The sequence below is a fragment of the Corapipo altera genome, unplaced genomic scaffold, assembly GCF_003945725.1.
Source record: "Corapipo altera isolate COAL_440 unplaced genomic scaffold, ASM394572v1 61153, whole genome shotgun sequence".
Classification (NCBI taxonomy): domain Eukaryota; kingdom Metazoa; phylum Chordata; class Aves; order Passeriformes; family Pipridae; genus Corapipo; species Corapipo altera.
Genome location: NW_020884958.1, coordinates 1,980,399 through 1,998,471, shown reverse-complemented (window position 1 = coordinate 1,998,471; position 18,073 = coordinate 1,980,399). Strand labels below are relative to the sequence as shown.

The 18,073-nt window shown below is 43.2% G+C and overlaps 1 protein-coding gene across 1 annotated transcript; it reads left to right on the top strand.

The window, feature by feature from the left end:
* RNF20 (ring finger protein 20) lies at nt 1-17,533 on the top strand. The gene is made up of 20 exons (XM_027663811.1): nt 1-30; nt 545-717; nt 820-987; nt 1,087-1,234; nt 1,403-1,585; nt 2,568-2,686; nt 3,480-3,626; nt 3,818-3,895; nt 4,223-4,342; nt 5,620-5,799; nt 5,959-6,094; nt 6,781-6,902; nt 7,227-7,624; nt 8,214-8,331; nt 10,267-10,416; nt 11,374-11,586; nt 13,441-13,566; nt 14,607-14,747; nt 15,072-15,173; nt 15,379-17,533. Exons 2-20 carry the CDS (start codon nt 589-591, stop codon nt 15,553-15,555), a joined length of 2,955 nt encoding a protein of 984 aa, XP_027519612.1. The 5' UTR covers nt 1-30; nt 545-588; the 3' UTR covers nt 15,556-17,533.
* The last annotated feature ends 540 nt before the right edge of the window (nt 17,534-18,073 follow it).

Sequence of the window (18,073 nt, the reverse complement as noted above, 5' to 3'; positions counted from 1 at the left end):
ATGAAGATTTTTTTCTAAAGACAGTGATAAGGTACAGTGCTTCCATTTAACATTACAGAACAGTGGATTGTTTTCCCCTTGAACTTGCTGTTTGTAGTGCTGATCCTAGTGATGTCTTTCACCGTTTAATGTTTGGTCAGAATGTGCAAGTCAACACAGGCAGGCAAAAACTCACAGCAAGAACACAAAGAGTAAATTTATTTCCATTACCTTGATAACCTTGGGATCTCCAAAGCAACACCTGGGCACAAGATACCCTCACCTGGACGTGGCACTGTTAAACTCGGTCCATGCCAGAGGATCACAACCCTGTCAAGGCTTATTCCCAGCTACAGGGTCTCTTGAGTGATCTGCAGTCCTCCTCACCTGTCTTCCACTTTTAACCCATTCCTCTCCTAAAGTATTTTCCAAAACCATTAGTTACATGATCTGTTTTGTGTTGCGCATCTTGTTACTGTAATGGATTGGTATGTTAAAAACCCCAAATCGAGTTGATTGGATGTGTGTGTGTTTGGGATTTTTTCAATAGTATTCTTTCATATTCAGGAAGAATTTGGAGAAGGTGGGAACCTGTTTGCTTCAGCTACCATGTCTGGAATTGGCAATAAACGGGCAGCTGCAGAGCCTGGCCCTTCTGCCCCTCCGGAGAAGAAGGCGGGCGTTGAAGATTCGGGGACCACAGTGGAGACCATCAAGCTTGGTGGTGTTTCCTCAACAGTATGTCCTTCTTGCACACCCCCACTCAACCTCTTGCTCTTTTTCATCTGGAAACAAAAACGTGTCTGTGATCTGTCTTGTGTGCCATGTTTCCCTGCACAGGAGGACCTGGACATTCGGACTCTGCAGACCAAGAACCGGAAGCTCGCAGAGATGCTGGACCAGCGTCAGGCCATCGAGGATGAGCTGCGGGAGCACATAGAGAAGCTGGAGCGCCGGCAGGCCACTGATGATGCATCTCTGCTGATCATCAACCGATACTGGAATCAGGTTGGTTTGCTGCTTTTTATACACTGTTCTTTTCTGTACCATTGCACTGCTTTTATTCACATCCATTCTCTGTCTTACCTTGCCTGTCCTATCATTCAGTTTGATGAAAATATCCGCATCATCCTTAAACGCTTCGATCTGGACCAAGGTCTTGGAGACCTTTTGTCTGAAAGAAAAGCGCTGGTGGTACCAGAACCTGAACCAGACTCTGACAGTAACCAGGAGCGCAAAGATGAGAGGGAACGAGGTGAGACACCTGTCTGGAGACAGTGGGAAAGATGGATTTCAGCTGTGGACAATGCTGATGTCCCTTTCTGAAGGGTGACAGAGGCTCTCTTTTGTGATTGTGGAGATTATGTGTTATATGTTATTTGCTAGATAACATTTACCTTCTAGTGCCTCCTTCTGTTCCCAGGGGAAGGACTGGAGCCAGCATTCTCCTTCCTGGCCACTTTGGCCAGCAGCACCAGTGAGGAGATAGAATCCCAGTTGCAGGAGCGCGTAGAGTCTTCCCGCCATGCTGTTGCCCAGATTGTGACAATGTACGACAAGCTGCAGGAGAAAGTAGATGTTCTGTCTCACAAGCTGAACAGTGGAGGTATGACCAAGGTTACAGGTTTTCAAGAAACTCATCTAACCCCCACCTTAGAGCTGATACTACATTGTGCACATTAAGGCCTAGTCTCTTTCATGCTCGTTTATTTTCCAAAATAAATTGGCCTGGCATTCTGAACTCATTATAAAAAGCTCTAATAAAGGACTATATGCTAGAAGTGTATTGTAACTACCTGTGAATTTGAATGCTGAGAGCTCTGCCCAGTGTGTTTGGCTAAGAAAAAGCTTGTTTCTGCCAGTATAGTGTTAGTTCTGCCAGGTGTTCATGCACCTGGGAAGTTACAGATTGAGTTGAACCTTATCACCCTGCTGTCCTCAGCCATCATGTAACAGGCTTCATGCTTACAAGTGAAGAAGTGAAATCATCATTGCAGACTGGTGTTGGACTCCTTCTCACAGGCAGTTTAGTAAAAGGTATAGTTTTATATATATATTTTATATATATATAAAACTACTCAGTTTCCACTGACTTTTGAGCAAAATGATGCCCATCTAATGTCTTGGTGTAGCTGTCAGTTTTAAACACCAAGTAGAGTTCTGCAGAAAAAAGCCAAATGACTAGTCTATAAAAATCAATGTAGCAGGTTCACTTTACACTCAGATGGCTGTCTAAAAAACATTAGCTTAAGGGTAGAATTTTAAGCTTTTTAGTGAAAACTTGGGTGGAATATCAGCTCATCCATGATTTACCTTCTGTCCAGAGTATTCTTTGTGCTCTCATAAAGGAGTTCTGACAAGTCTGGCATTGTTGCAAGAGAGTGCTACTGTCCTTAGCTGTAAACTGTCAAAGCTCTCTGATGGAGATCAGGCCCTTGGGAACCCCCTGTGGGAGAGATAAAAACAAAAGAGTAAACACAAAACCAGAATTTCCTTTCCTGTTTTCTTCTTTCTCTCTTTGCTATTTAAGAATTAAGACCAATCTTCCTTGATTTCCGTTAATTTACTTTTCGTTGTCTATCTTTCAGATATTTCATTGATGGAAGAAGCAGTACTGGAGCTTAACACCTACCTGTCACATGAAAATGGACGGCTGCAGGAACTGGCTGATGTTCTTCAGGAGAAGCACCGGATCATGTCTCAGGAGGTATAAAAAAGACAGATCTGCTTTGGGGTCCTGCTTTTCATAATTTGTGGTCACCATAGTCTGGAAAGCAGGTTACTTCCTTGGGGAGGGATAGGAGAAGCACAGTTGGAAAGTTATGAAAAGGGTTATTGTAGTGGAGAACTGTACATAGATTTTCTGTATCATTCAGATCGATTTGGTTGTTACATGACCATAGGGAAGAGTATAACCAAATCAGTGAGTTGAATGGATTCAATATTAGAAGAGAGTAGAGCAGAGCAAATGGAAAGGTGATGCAAAGGGGTTGTGTAAACACCTAAGACACTTGACGTGACATCTCCGTAATTCTAAATTCCTTAGTTGCTCTGCATTGTGTATGAAAGTGTAATGAAATCAATGACAAGATGATCCCAGTCACTAAGGGATTCAAATTATTGGCACTATTCGTTTTGGAGACTTCAGTTCCTTTAAAAATTGTGTTACCACTGATCTTGGTCAGTGTTAGACCACTGAGCATTTGTATGGTCTGTAGGGTAAATGAACATATGGATTGAAAAGATTGAAAACAAAGCCTTTGAATAAGCTGAGATGGCTGCCTCTATTTTGTCAGATATTACCAGTTTCTTGCTCTTTCTTCATTTTGTAACTGTCTTGGGATTCAGGCAGAGTAAAATTCAGGAGCATTCATGGAGTCTGTCACCACAGCAAAAAATGGAAAAGACATGATGAATTAAGAGAAAAACTGTTAGTGAGCAGCCTCAGGAAAAGTTGATTTTAATCAGTCTGCTGGCTAAAACACTCTTCCTGATTACAGTTCTCCAAGCTGCAAGAGAGAGTGGAGACAGCAGAATCCCGGGTGTCTGTTCTGGAGACAATGATTGATGACCTTCAGTGGGACATTGACAAGATACGCAAGAGGGAGCAGAGACTCAACCGCCACTTAGCAGATGTTCTAGAACGAGTAAGTACTACCCTCTTTGCCAGGAAACCGGAGAAATGGGTGCAGTTTTGGGATGTGTAACATCACCTCATGGTACTTCACTGTGAGAACTGAGAATCTGCAGTATACCATCTTTGGTCTTGGATTTGCTGTATCAGCAGTCTTGCTCGTAATTAACTGGGTCTTGATGAAATCTACTGCTTTTTTTCCAGGTAAATTCCAAAGGCTACAAGGTGTATGGAGCTGGGAGCAGCCTCTATGGGGGCACAATCACCATTAATGCCCGCAAGGTAATGTCAGGGGCTTGGTTGCAGGCAAGGGGAAGAATAAAGGAGAGCTTGTGCGTGGGGCCATAGATTGGAACAGAATTTACATACTTATTTTAGATAATTTTAGATCCTTTGCCACAGATGTGGGTTACTCTGGGCAAACCATTTTGTCTGTATACAAGTTTCCTGCTGAAGAAACAGACCGAATGGAAGTAGACTTTGTCTGACTTGGTAACGTTACCTCACTGTTTAGTCTGTAATTTCTGTTACTGCACGAACAGTTACTTCATTAGTACCTTCAGGAGAGACGTTAACAGTAGGATTTACGAGCAGTTTATCCCCCAACAGTTTGAGGAGATGAATGCAGAGCTGGAAGAGAATAAAGAGCTTGCTGGGAATCGCCTCAATGAATTGGAGGAACTACGCCAGGATCTTGAGGAAGTAACAACACAGAATGAAAAACTCAAGGTGAGATATCTGTACCTGTTTGGGGATGGAGGTGTTTTGTGTGTTGGGCTGTCCTTTGTTTTGCTGGGCTGTGTCCAGAAAACCTCGCTAGCACTATTCTGTTCCGTGCTTGCTCTCTCAGTGATGTTAAACTTCGTACAAGGTACAATTAGCAAGTTTGGGACTTACCATTGCAATTCATTATGTTAGTGACACCATGTGGTCATTGTTGGAAATTAGAATGTTTTCCTTCCTGTGTTCCATTCTGATCTTTTCTGGACATTTTAAACATGTCTAGTTAGAACTGCTTTCACCTCATTACAAGTACTGACTCCTCTTCCACTTTCCCCATGCCCTATACAAGAGGAGCCGGACAACTGAAAAAATCGGGGAACCTTGTGTAGGAGAAAGAGTCTCTTGAAATTCGAGTCGATGAATTTTTGTCTTTCGGATTGTGGGAAAATGGAAAACAGCATATGCGTTTCTGGTGTTTTAATGGTAGTAACACAAAAAGCTGTGACTCTGTAGTAGATAAATATATGATGGAGGGAATAGTCTAGATGTCATCTTAGTGGTCAGTAGATCTGTTAGCCTGTTACAAAAAATGTCTGACCTGATAACCTAAGTTTAAGACATCTGGTTCCAAGGACTATCTTGAGGCACCTCTAAATACTGTTTATACACATGAGTTTGTTTTGAGAGAACCACTCTTCAGCTTACAACTTCTTTTTTTCTCTTCAGTAGTATTAAGGTGTATGCATCATATATGTGTTTGTTTCACTGCTGGCAGTCACAATCATACACTAATTTTTTTTGTAAGGAAAATTCAGATTCTGTACCTGTTTTTTTTTTGCATTTCTCTTCCTTTCAGTCACCATGTCTTACTTGGAAACAGGCTAACATAATGCCTACTGGCACATAGGTTTTCTCTAGTTTGTCATACTTTTCTGTGTGTCCATCGTTCTTGATTTAGGTGATTATGGGTTACAGTAAATCACTTGAAAATGTGTATTATGATTTCCAAGTTCGTGTCTTTGAAAGAAACTATTTCAGAATCCAAGGGTGAAAAATTTTGTCATGTGACTGTGCAAGAGAAATAGCCTGATGCACGCAGAGAAACCATAGACTTTTAAAATTGATACTGAAGCATATTACTTACACCTACTGCACAGCAATGCTGTCAAAGTTCTACGTTAGTCTTTTCTTGTGGCAGCTTGATTCACTGTTCTCCTATCTTCTGAAATAAAAACCAAAGGCAAGGGGATAATTTTTACGGCATTTTCCTGTGTCTCTTCTAGGTTGAGCTGCGACGTGCAGTAGAAGAGGCTGTGAAGGAGACCCCGGAGTACCGCTGCATGCAGTCCCAGTTTTCTGTTCTGTATAACGAGAGTCTCCAGCTGAAGGCACATCTGGATGAGGCCCGCACGCTGCTCCACGGCACCCGTGCCACACACCAGCGCCAGGTGGAGCTCATTGAGGTAACACGTCTGCTCCACCAGACCAGGGAGCACTGCTGGCTCTGAGTGGCTCTGGGAAAGCTCAGGAGATTTACATTTCCGGCAATAATTCAGTCTTTTCTGGTACTTCATGTTCAAAGCAGGTTCAAAGCGTTAATCTGTTCCCTTTTCACTCCTCAGAGGGATGAGGTCAGCCTGCACAAGAAGCTGCGCACGGAGGTGATTCAGCTGGAGGACACCTTGGCACAAGTCCGCAAAGAATACGAGATGTTGAGGATAGAATTTGAGCAGACCCTTGCTGCCAATGAGCAAGCAGGTAGAGTGTTGTTCTGCTGTACCTAAAAACAAATACCACCTGCCCCCCAATGCCCGTTAGAGGCTACACTGCAATAAAACACCTGGGTTGATTCTTTGTTATTGTCAAATACGTGTTCTGGCATGTCTCTTTATCTCTAAAAACAAAGCTCTTCCTGTGTTTTACTGGGAGGCCAATTCCATGTTATCTGACTTCCATTTACATGCTCAATAATACATATGTTTTGCTAATAACTTGGTTTCTGACAGGGTATTTTGCATTATTAAAAATTACTTGGAAGGGGGAGGATTCATTTAGAAGTGTGGAATGACAACCTAGATAGGAAAGCAGTAATTTTCGAATATCACCAGAGGAAATAAAGAAGTTATTTCTAAAATAGCATTTAAATCATAGAGGTTTTTTGTAGCATGACATGTTTCCCTTAGGATCATGGGGAAAAAAGTAATATTAGTGGGAAATTAGGTTTCCCTTAGGATCTTGGGGAAAAACGTAATGTTAATGGGAAATTAGGACTGTGCATGACTTTTTCCTGCAAATGTGTTGTGTTGCTCTGTTGTGTGGCGGAATGCTAAGTCTTATTTTGGTTCTTTGTCGCTGACACTTAGCTTGTTTTCCATCTCCATGAAAGTCCTTGCAGGGGGTTGACCAAAGTATGGTTTGTTACAGTTTTGTTCCTGTTTTTGTAGGCCCAATTAACCGAGAGATGCGTCATCTCATCAGCAGCCTCCAAAATCACAACCACCAGCTGAAGGGAGAGGTGTTGAGATACAAGCGCAAGCTGAGGGAGGCCCAGTCTGATTTGAGCAAGGTATCACAGCAGGGAATACCAGAAAAGAGGAGGAAGTGCTTAGGAGGAGGAGGAATGCTGTCACCCTTGCCTGCAATATCAGCCTTTCTGATCAGGCATGCAGGATGCAGTGTGATTTTCAGTGGAGCCCTACACTCTTTTGCCTCCTTTTATCAGATGAATGGTATTCCTTTGTAGCTGTGTAGTGCTCCTTGAAAAGTAATAGCAGGTACAAAGGGGGCATGGAATCATGGATCTGGGGAGACTAGGGAAAAGGTAGATTTCTGGCTAAGAACTTAATGGTTTGTGTTCTTCTGTGTCATCTTTCTTGCTGTTCCACAATAGATCCGCTCTCGCAGTGGCAGTGCTCTCTTACAGGCCCAGTCCAGCACTGAAGACACAAAGGAGGAACCTCCAGAGATCAAGCAGGAACCTGAGGATCCTTCTGCCCAAGTGTCTGTCCCCAAGGCTGCTGCTGAAGATGTAAATGAAATGAAGGCCAGGCGAGATGAAGAGGAACGGGAGCGAGAGAGACGGGAGAGGGAGAGGGAACGAGAGAAGGAAAAGGAGAAAGAGAGAGAGCGAGAAAAAGAGAAAGAAAAGGAAAAGGAACGAGAACGGGAAAAGCAGAAACAGAAGGAATCTGAGAAGGAGAGAGAATCCAAAGAGAAGGAGAAGGGGAAGCATGAAGATGGAAGAAAGAAAGAGGCTGAAGTGATCAAGCAGCTGAAGGCTGAGCTCAAGTAAGAGTTGTTGTCCCTTCCTTTCCTGCTTGAGCAGTGCGCACACAGGGGTGTTTGTGTGAGACATGTGGCTTGGTTTTACGAGATTAGTGTCACTGAAAGGAAGAAGGAGTTTCCTAGCACCCTCCATATCTGATTGTGATCTGGTCAATGTAGTTAAATTTCTTTTACAACAGCCTACAACATGAGTTACCAAAACAGACTTCATGATATGGATGAAGTAGTATTTATTTGTTGCTGTCATAACAGTTGTGTAAAACTTTACAGCAGCAGGTTATTAATAAAGAACACAGCAGCCTTCCCTCTCCTGGATCCTTACCAGAGCAGCGGTGGATAGCTTTGTAGCTCACTATTAGGGTACATATTTCCTCTCTACCCCACTTTTCTTGGCTTTTCAGCCCATGTGCCTGAACATGTTTCTTTTTGAGCCTGTACTCCTTGGCCGTTTTATGTTACCATGATAAGATGAGCCAAGGAGGACTCCATATCCACATGGGAGATGGAGAGAATATTGCTCAGGCTCTCTTGCTGGCTATGTAACAGGGTGGGTTTCCTGCCATATTCTCACAGTCTGTCTCCCTGTCTCCAGGAAGGCCCAGGAGAGCCAGAAGGAGATGAAGCTGTTGCTCGACATGTACCGCTCTGCCCCCAAAGAGCAGAGAGACAAAGTGCAGCTGATGGCAGCTGAGAAGAAGGCAAAAGCTGAGGTAAATCTAATTTCTCTTCCCTTTTACTCTTTAGTGTGTTATTTAAAACATCTTTTCTCTGCACCAGAACTGTGTTGCTTTGCTCTTCAAAACTGATGATTATTTGTCTTCTCAGCTTTGTCACTTAGAAGGGAGTTTGGAATGGTCTGGATATGAACAGAGAGATTTTGGGACATTCTCCTCTGGGAAAGGATGATGATCCCTTTGCTCTGGCTGAAACAAATGGTTCCACTTTCTCTGTTGCATATTCAGCTGGTAGTGGAGATGAGCACACATCCCAGAGATACACAGCCAGTCAGACTGTCACAGACTAGATGCTTTCTTCAACAGCATGTGCATATGGGACTCATAAAACAAAAGCATAGACCAGTCCCTTCCTATTCAGCTGGTACATGCAGAATGTCACAAGTACAGGCACACGCACACACCAATCTCCAGGTTCACAGGCACATACAAGTACCAGCACACTCCTCTGTGTGTTTGGTACCCCTGTGGTTCCAGGCCCCTTTTACCTTCACAAACAGGTCTCAGGAGCTTGCTCTCACAAGCAGGACAGGCTGCAGTGATCATGGGCAGGGCTTAGCCAGACAGGTGTGCACTGACTGCCCACATTTTACATGTGATTGGCTCCTTTTATACCTTTCTCTGTCTAACCCCACTTTGTTCATCCTTGCTCTTCCTTTCCTGGCACATCAACTTCTGGATTTGCACAGCTCTGTCAGTTCCCACAGCCCTCACAATTCAGGATCCACTCCTGGTTTACAGTTTTACCAGTTGCAAAGTCCAGGTTGATCTTCCTGGAAGTGCTGCCTGTATTTTCTTGGAAGCTTATCAAGTGTTGTGACTGGGGAAGTTTCCTTCATCTATTTGTGTCCATGTTTGTTTTTCATGTCTGTCTCTCTACATATTTTGTTTTTAGTTTCCTCATTCTCCCACAGTCACATAACTTTGTTGGAATAAACATTCTCACAGTCTCAGTGCCCTCATCACTTGGTGTGACTGTCCAGGTTATCACTTTGTTGCCTTAAAATTGGGAGCAGAAAAAACCTCACAAGTGTAGATACGGTGGAGAATAGCTCTTTAATGAAGGCCTTTTGGTGCAAGGAGTGCGAAAAGACTCGCGCCCGTGTCCAGGAGTTCCACAATTTTATAGTATTATCCATCCAATCCTGAATGGATATTATCCATCCAATCGAATCCCCTCAGATCCTCCCCAAATCTGCCCCTTGGCACGCCTCTCCGTAATTGAGTCGAGGAGTCCTAAGACCCCTTTCTTCCTAATCTTCCTCTTCTTTACAGCATGTACTGTCTTTGGAGATTCTCCAAGGTTCCAGGCTTGAAGATTGCTTTGACTGGGATGGTATCTTGTTGTTCAGGCCTGAGGTGCCAATGTTCATAAACAGAATGTGTTTACTATAGTCATACCTTGAAAAGGAGCTTAAACAGACCTAAAGAATTTAGAAAACTCAATATGAAATAGGGGAATAGGTTTTGGTTAGTGTTAACTACTAAAGTGTGATAGACTATACAGCTACATTAAAATGTATGAAAAGCTAAAAATCCTAGGGCATCAACTGCCTCCTTTACCATTTGTCTTCCGGTTTTGTGTCTCTATGTTTTGTTTTACTTCCTTGTTATTATCTCTCTATCCATATACTCTTACATATAAAACTGCAAGAGACTGATGTTCCTACTGTAATAAAAGATTCTACGGAATTTTCAAAGGTTTTGAAATCTAGATCTTAGGCTTACAGCCTATCTCAGTGGTCCATCTGCCAGTAACATTCTGTCCTGTCAAAATAGAATGGGTTTTCTTTTCCCATACTTTTAAGGTAGTTTCTGCAGTGTTTCAGAGAATTTGTGGGGAAAACAGGCACTTAACAATGTTCAGGCCGAATCCTCACGTTAAGAGTCGTTTGTGGTTTGTCCTTGTAGCTGGAAGAACTAAGGCAGAGGGTGAAAGAATTGGAAGACAAGGAGAAAAAGGAGAGCAAAAAGATGGCTGATGAGGATGCCCTCCGCAAGATCCGAGCAGTGGAAGAACAAATTGAGTATTTACAGAAGAAACTAGCCATGGCTAAGCAGGTGAGAAGTTCCTGATGAGTTCTGTTCTGGATGGAACACCTGTGAAGGAACTGCCTTCAGGTTGCAGCCAGGAAGATTATCTGAGAGATATCTGTATGGACCAGAAATGCGAGTTTAGTCCTTGTTTATTGAAGGGAAAAAAATGAACATGCAAAAAACCCACCAAAAGCTATCAAAAACCCCACTACTGGAGAGTGTCATAAACCTCATGGCAGGTGATGGGGGGGAAAATGTTTGGTAACAATTAAACATGTGGCCTTGGTGAAGACCACAGAGGAGAAATGGCTGAATCAGCCACTAGGGGAGGAGGTTAAAATTTCTTTGTAAAAGTTATTATCTGTACAAGTTCATATAGTGAGTATGTTTACATGGTACTGGTACATACCCTCTTCTACAAAAAAGGGCTTAATCCAGTGAGGGAGCAGGACCACCTCATTAGCAGAGAGGCAAGCCAATGACTTGACATGTACTTTTTTAGAATTCAGATTCTTTTAACTATAGAACAGAACTGCTCTGTCTTGTCACTTACTCCTTTAACGTTGAAGAGGTCGAAGGGGCTTGGCAGTGTGTTAGCTGGATGCTACCGAGCTGTCCACATGTAGAATCCCTGGTCTAGTGTAACTGACAGCTGTCCAGGTAGCTGCTGGAAGTTGAGAGTTGGTTTCTGACCTGCTCTGGGAATGATTGTGCCACAGCTGATTCTGCCAGCAGGCAGGCCACAGTCTCTGAATGCTTGTACAGCTGACCATCACTTTTCTACACCTTCAAAATCAGAGTATCTCCACTGTGGTGCAGATTTCTAGGGAGCACTTTCTTTTGGTTGCTGGGAAGATACTGTTCTTTGATATTGAGACATCTTCCTTCATCTGTGCTAGGTTTGGTGTCTGAGTAAAATGTTCAGGGTCACAACAGAGGGTACAGGAGACAGTATTGCCAGAGCCTGTGATTGTTTTGCAGGAGGAGGAGGCCTTGCTGTCAGAAATGGATGTCACAGGCCAAGCCTTTGAAGACATGCAAGAGCAGAACATCCGCCTGATGCAACAGCTGCGGGAGAAGGATGATGCCAACTTCAAGCTGATGTCAGAACGCATCAAGTCCAACCAGATCCACAAGCTCCTGAAAGAGGAGAAGGAGGAGCTGGCAGACCAAGTTTTGACACTGAAGACACAGGTAACCTTGGAAAAGAGAGAGGACAAGAGGACTGGTGGAGAAAGGTGGAGGTGTTGTTGGTTATCTCTGGTAGCCAGCTCCAGACTGGGTCAAGGGAGAGAATCAGAAAGGTAAAAGTGAGAAAATGAGTGAGTTGAGATAAACACAGTTCAACAATTACAGGAAATGTGCACATAAGCAAAGCACAAGAAGTGAATTAATTTAGCACTTCCCATGGCAGGCAGGAGTTTAGCCATCTCCGGGAGAGCAAGGCTCCATCATACATAATTGTTACTTAATGAATGCTGCAACTCTGAACACCCTCCCGCTTCTTCCTTTCCGCCAGCTTTTATTGCTGAGCACAGCATCATGTGGTATGGAATACCCCTTGGGTCAGGTGGATCAGCTGTCCTGGCTATGTGGTATCCCAGCTGCTTGTGCACCCTCAGCCTACTTGCTCATGGGTGGCATGAGACATATAGGTCTTGATGTTGTGTAAGTACTGCCCAGCAAGAGCTAAAAGAGTAGTTATTGACACTGTTTTTCTCCCAAATGCAAAATACAGCAGCATGTGAGCTGCTGTTAAGAGAATTAACTGTATCCTCACCAAAATCAGTACAGGAGGGAATGCTCCCCTAATCAACTTAAGAATGGTGTGTCAGATGTTAAAGAGACCCGTCTCAGTAAGAAACTGAGACTGCTGTATGGAGCATGAAATGTCCTAGAGGTTCACTGCTATGGAGAACAGATGGGAGAAGGAAAGTGGGAAGTCATTTTCATGTTGTAATGATACTTCTACCTGTATCTTCTACATATACCCGTATATACTGGTAACAAGCAGGAGAAGCTGGAAACTATGGTTCAATGAGAACTATCTCAGACATGAGTACAAGTACAGGCTGGGAAAGAAGTCATTGAGAGCAGCCCTTCGGAGAAGGACTTGGAGGTTCTGGTGGATGAAAAGCTGGACATGGGCTGGCAGTGTGTGCTGGCAGCCCAGAAAGCCAAACATGTCCTGGGCTGCATCAAAAGCAGTGTGGGCAACAGATCAAGGGAGGGGATTCTGTCCCTCTACTCTGCCCTCGTGAGACCCCACCTGCAGTGCTGCTTCCAGCTCCGGTGTCCTCAGCACAGGAAGGACATGGATCTGTTGGAACAAGTCCAGAGGAGGCCACAAATATGATTAGAGGGAATGCGCACCTCTGCTATGAGGACAGGCTTGGAGAGGGTCTGAGGAGACCTCACTGTGGCCTTCCAGTACTTGAAGGTGGCTTAGAAAAAGAGGGAAAGCAACTTTTTTTATGAGCAGATGGTGACAGGACAAGGGACAATGGTTTTAAACTGAAAGCAGGTTTAGATTAGATATTCGGAAGAAATTCTTTACACAAAGGGTGGTGAGGCCCTGGTACAGGTTTCCCAGAAAGGTTGTAGGTGCTCCATCCCTGGAAGTGCTCAAGGCCAGGTTGGATGAGGCTTAGAGCAACCTGGTCTAGTGGAAGGTGTCCCTGCCCATGGCAGGGGGGTTGGAACTGGATGATCCTTAAGGTTCCTTCCGATCCAAGCCATTCTATGATTCTATATTCTGGAACCAAAGCGGAACTATGCACTTCCTTGCAGCAATTCTTTAAGCCACTGTTCGAAAATTAGCACATCTTCATTGCAAATATTTGACTGCTAAGTTTTAAAGTGCTCACCAGAGAGATCTGGATACAGCTCCTAGACTACTGGGTTGCTGTTCAGTGAGAAAAAGGCAAGCTGATGCTGCTTTGTGCTGGGGAGGCAGGGATAGTTTTAACATGCAGCTTTAATGGCAGCTCTGAAGACCCACAGAGTGTACATTTCATTCCTTCTGCACCTTGTCTCCCGCTTTCCAAGGTGGATGCCCAGCTGCAGGTTGTACGTAAGCTGGAGGAAAAGGAACACTTACTGCAGAGCAGTATTGGCACAGGAGAGAAGGAGCTGGGTCTGCGAACACAAGCCTTGGAAATGAACAAACGCAAGGTGAGTGAGTGATTCTGTCTTGGATTGTAAGATGGAGCTGTTGCCTTGCGGGAGGCATAGCAGGCTCTCAGCTCTCGCTGGTGTTACAGAACCTGATATTCCCTGGTTTTGGACAGAAGGCTTAGGAGTCTTGAAGAGAACACTGATTAAAGTACTGTAGGCTGATGTTTCCTTTGATAAAGAGGAGCAGGTAATGTATGTTTCTGTGAAAGGTTGATCAGGGTGCTGAAGTAAGATGCCTTTGTAGGAAACCTATCATGAAAGAAGAGGCAGCAGCCAGATAAAGTTAACTGGGGTCAAAGCTTTTATAAAAAAGATGGGATAAATAAAGGGGGAATATGACTGGGGAATGCTAAGACTTTAAACAAATGCCTAAGATCAATAAAGTAGATCTGTTACCAGTAAAATAAGACAAAGTCTCATGGTTGATGCTGCCTTTGCTTTTATAGTTTTAGTAGAAATGCAGGAATGACATTAAAACAGGCAGAAAGGAAAGCAGAAACATCACTATGAAGAGGAACTGGGGGAATTCAGCACAGTCACTTGTGCTTAACATGACAATCTGTGGTATTAAGGGAACTTAGTTAGAAGATTATAGGAGAACTGGTGAAGAGAAAATGCTTCAAAACACTTATCTTGCTTGAATTTCCATCTACTTCACCTATACAATTGCCTCTAAACAACAGAGAAAATGTGGAGGCTGGAAGGCTAAAAATACATGAAGAAGAGAATTATGTGGTCATTAGTGTTTTTCTAAGAGACATGCTTTGCACTGTGATAGGGTTTGGCTCTGCTGAAGAGGAATCTTGAAGCTAAATGATTCGAACTTGTTAATAATAAGGTATTTTGCCACTGAAGTGATGCTTAGGGAATAATTCCAGTTATTTCACTTTGAAGTACTAGAAAGAGATTGCAAAAACAGATCTCCATCAGCATGAGTAGTATTCTGTGAGCAGTCTTGAATTGCCAGGCAGAGGGACTAGAAATCACTAGAGCTATTTTTCCATGTTTGGTACTTCTGTATGGGTTTTCTTTTTCAGGCCATGGATGCAGCCCAGCTTGCAGATGATCTGAAAGCCCAGCTAGAGCTGGCTCAGAAGAAGTTACATGACTTCCAGGAGGAGATTGTGGAAAACAGAGTAACTAGAGAGAAAGAGATGTTTAACTTCAAAAGGGCTGAGGTATATAACCTATGCACAATCCTTTAGTATCTGTCTGCTTTAGTGTCCATCTCCTTGGACATCGAGCTTGGAGTGGGTTTCAACTACACTATTTTGGTGTCCAGTTTCACTTTGACTTCAGCTTTATCAGGTCTTGGCTCTTTCAGGTTTTTCCACTGATAACTGACAATACTTGTGGCATCAGATAATGTTGGATTATGTGGGATGAAAGTATGGGTGGCACAACTTAGCCAGGTGCACTGTTGGCATGTTCTCTTTGGTCTCTGAAGCAGCTGTGACAGAGAAATATGCTGCTCATTCACTTAGTCTCTTGTTTTTATGCAGGAAGACATTTCTAGGTTGCGCAGGAAGCTGGAGACCACAAAGAAGCCTGACATGGTTCCCAACTGTGACGAGATACTAATGGAAGAAATAAAGGATTACAAGGTGAGTAGTTGTGTCTATTAACTTCCCTCTTCAGTCAAAAAGCTCTGTAGATACGCTTTGAATATTTCGCATCTCTTATCCGTTATCTGGGGTTGAAGAAACCGTATTCTCCTTCTGAGGAATGGAGGGACCTTCATCTCCAGACATCTTTTAACACCTCTGATCGACCACAGTGGGCCCTCACAGTAACATTTATGTGTTGCAGGCCCGTCTGACCTGCCCGTGCTGCAACATGCGCAAGAAGGACGCTGTGCTCACCAAGTGCTTCCACGTCTTCTGCTTTGAGTGTGTGAAGACGCGCTACGACACCCGGCAGCGCAAATGCCCCAAGTGCAATGCGGCCTTTGGGGCCAACGACTTCCACAGGATCTACATTGGCTGATCCTGGGAAGCTGCTGCTCACGCTGACCACCCAGCCTCCCCTCATCTTCTGTGGCCACCACCCACAGGGCAGTCATGGCTTCTGTCAGCTGATCTGCAGTGTCTTCTGGGAAGTGTGGTTAGGGTATGGAAAGAAACAGATTCCAGATCTTGGTTCCTTTCTTGCCCCCTTTCCTTTTGTTCTTGCTCTTGGTTTTTTGGATATTTTGTGCCTGAGAGGAAATTTTCCATCTATCGCTATCACACTGCTAAGCTGTGAACCTCTGACTGAAGTCCTGCCTTGATGCGATGAAAGCTGTGGTGCAGCAGAGATTAGTGAGACCTATATTATTACAAGGAGTTTGCTTTGGATGTTAATTAAATCCCATCAAGGTATGGTAGTGCTTCTGAGAGTGAATAGTTTCCTGATTAACAGGCCAAATAACTGAATCTTTAGACTTCAGTGGAGTCACTCCTTAGGCATGTATCTTCCTGAGTCAGGGCAAGAACCTCTTAGGGCTGGTGCGTTAGTAAAGATCCTCCCTAGCCCCAAAAGCACACACACATCTTAGTAGCCAGAGGAGGAGAAAGGTAAGATGTCAGAGAATCATAGAAAATAGCATTCCACTGATGAACCCTGGTTGATACGGACACCTTCCCCTAGGCTGAGGCATCACTGTCATTGTCCTTATAAAATAAGGATTTTTAGGGGTTCCTTTGTTTCAGCTTTGCCACAAAGATGAATCTCTTTATGCACAAAATCTAATTAAAGCTTTTGTTTGTTTTTTTTTCTGGTTTTCTTGCCTCTGGTAGTATTGCCTGGTCTCCTGTTCTTTGTTCAGTTATTGGAAACATTTTTCACAAGTTTTAAGCTTCTCAAGTAGAGAGATTAACTTCTCCTTCCTCCGCCTTCACATTATGCATGACTAAAACAAGTTTTGTCCTTTTGGATGTAACTCCAGTATCTTATTCCTGACACAAGAGAAGGGCCAAGACGCTGGACTGTTTCTGCAGCCATTTTGACATGGCTGCTGGGAATTTTGAGAAAGGATGTGGCATGAGTTATAGTCTCTATGCTCCCTCTGGTTGGAACTGTATTTTAAGTCTGCTCCTAAAAGCAAAATGTGAAGTAATTTATTTGCAACATTCCTTCACGAGGTGTAGTGTTTCTCCTGTAAACTTAATTTTCTTGGAAGGTGCACCTCTCAAGAGGTTTGTCTCGTGTGTGTCTCTTCCCTGAACCGTGAAAACTGTGCTACCTTCCTGTGTTCACTATAGGAAATAATAGAAACAGTAGTAATAAAAATAGTAGTAATAGAAACAGTAGTAAAATTAATTAATCACAGGCTATCTTACAGTATGCATTATTATCTTTTTGAAAACATTCAGAATATATAAATAAAACCTTGTAAATTATTATGAACCTTGAAAAGAGTGAAGGAACATGTGGCCCTACCTTTCCAAGGGGAAGCTGGGATGCTGAGAACTTCTGGTGTGGTGTTAAGTGCTGTTAGAAGAAAAGACAGTAGAACCCTCTCCTCTTTCACTGGAAGTTGCTCCCTAGATTACAGTTTGTGGCATCAAGTTGGAGAAAGAGCCATGTGTTAATGCTTGTTGTAGATTGTGAGGTGCAAATGCTTGTTCATCAAAATCGGGACCTGGTTCAACAACAAACTGCATCTTCAAACAGCTTCGCTACAACAGCAGACTTCCTTTTACAGCTGTGAACAACCATCTGAACTAAACAGACCCTGAACAAAGCCCGTTGCTCCTCTCCCAAGTCACAAAGTTGCATCACCTTTCTACTGAAATAAAGCTTGAAACTTTTGTGTGTATGCTGGCCATATTGGGATCACTCTGGTCATGGTAGGAAATAGATACTTGAAAGAATCTGGATTAGTTTCACAGAGGAAATTTGGAAACTTCTATTTTCTCTTTCCTTACCAAGAAAAATGTTAGTGGTTTGGTTTGTAATAAAATAATAGTTTATTTCAAGATCATTTTTGAAGTCACTGAATTTCTCTCTGTGCTTGTAATTTAAATATTGAGAAACTGAAAATTTCAGATGGTCTGTTTGCCAGAATGAGTGGAAATAATTAAAATAATTAAAAGCTTAACAGAACTAGAAGTGTGAGGGTTAAAGAAGTAAAGGGGTGACAAGTATTATCAAAAGTCCCTCTAAATTCAGTGTCTCAGGTGACAAAGAAAACGCTTCATCTCCAGTCTCCAGTGCACCCTCTGTCACAGCAAATCCTCCCCTGTGACATGTCACTGACATCCATGGAAAGTTACAGCAATCTTTTCTGTCTTCTAGGGAATCAGGCTGGTGCAATAACTGAAGAAAATGACATGCCAGAATACATCTCTGTTGGGCAACAATAATTAGATCTTCTCCTAAAAGGTTCTAGTTAGTGCTGTGGTAATTTGGAGCAATCCCTATTCTGCATTTGACATGGGAGCAGCCCCTCAGGCAGCCAGCAGAAAAGATATTTGCATAACATTAATTATTAGTTGGTGAACATTCTTATACTTACTTTTTT

What these genes read in the sequence shown, in the direction of transcription:
- RNF20 (XM_027663811.1), top strand. Translation starts at nt 589, where the DNA reads ATGTCTGGAATTGGCAATAAACGGGCAGCTGCAGAGCCTGGCCCTTCT. An exon ending in TGCTGCCAATGAGCAAGCAG is followed by an intron (nt 6,095 to 6,780) that starts GTAGAGTGTTGT and finishes CTGTTTTTGTAG; the next exon opens with GCCCAATTAACCGAGAGATG. An exon ending in TTTTGACACTGAAGACACAG is followed by an intron (nt 11,587 to 13,440) that starts GTAACCTTGGAA and finishes CCGCTTTCCAAG; the next exon opens with GTGGATGCCCAGCTGCAGGT.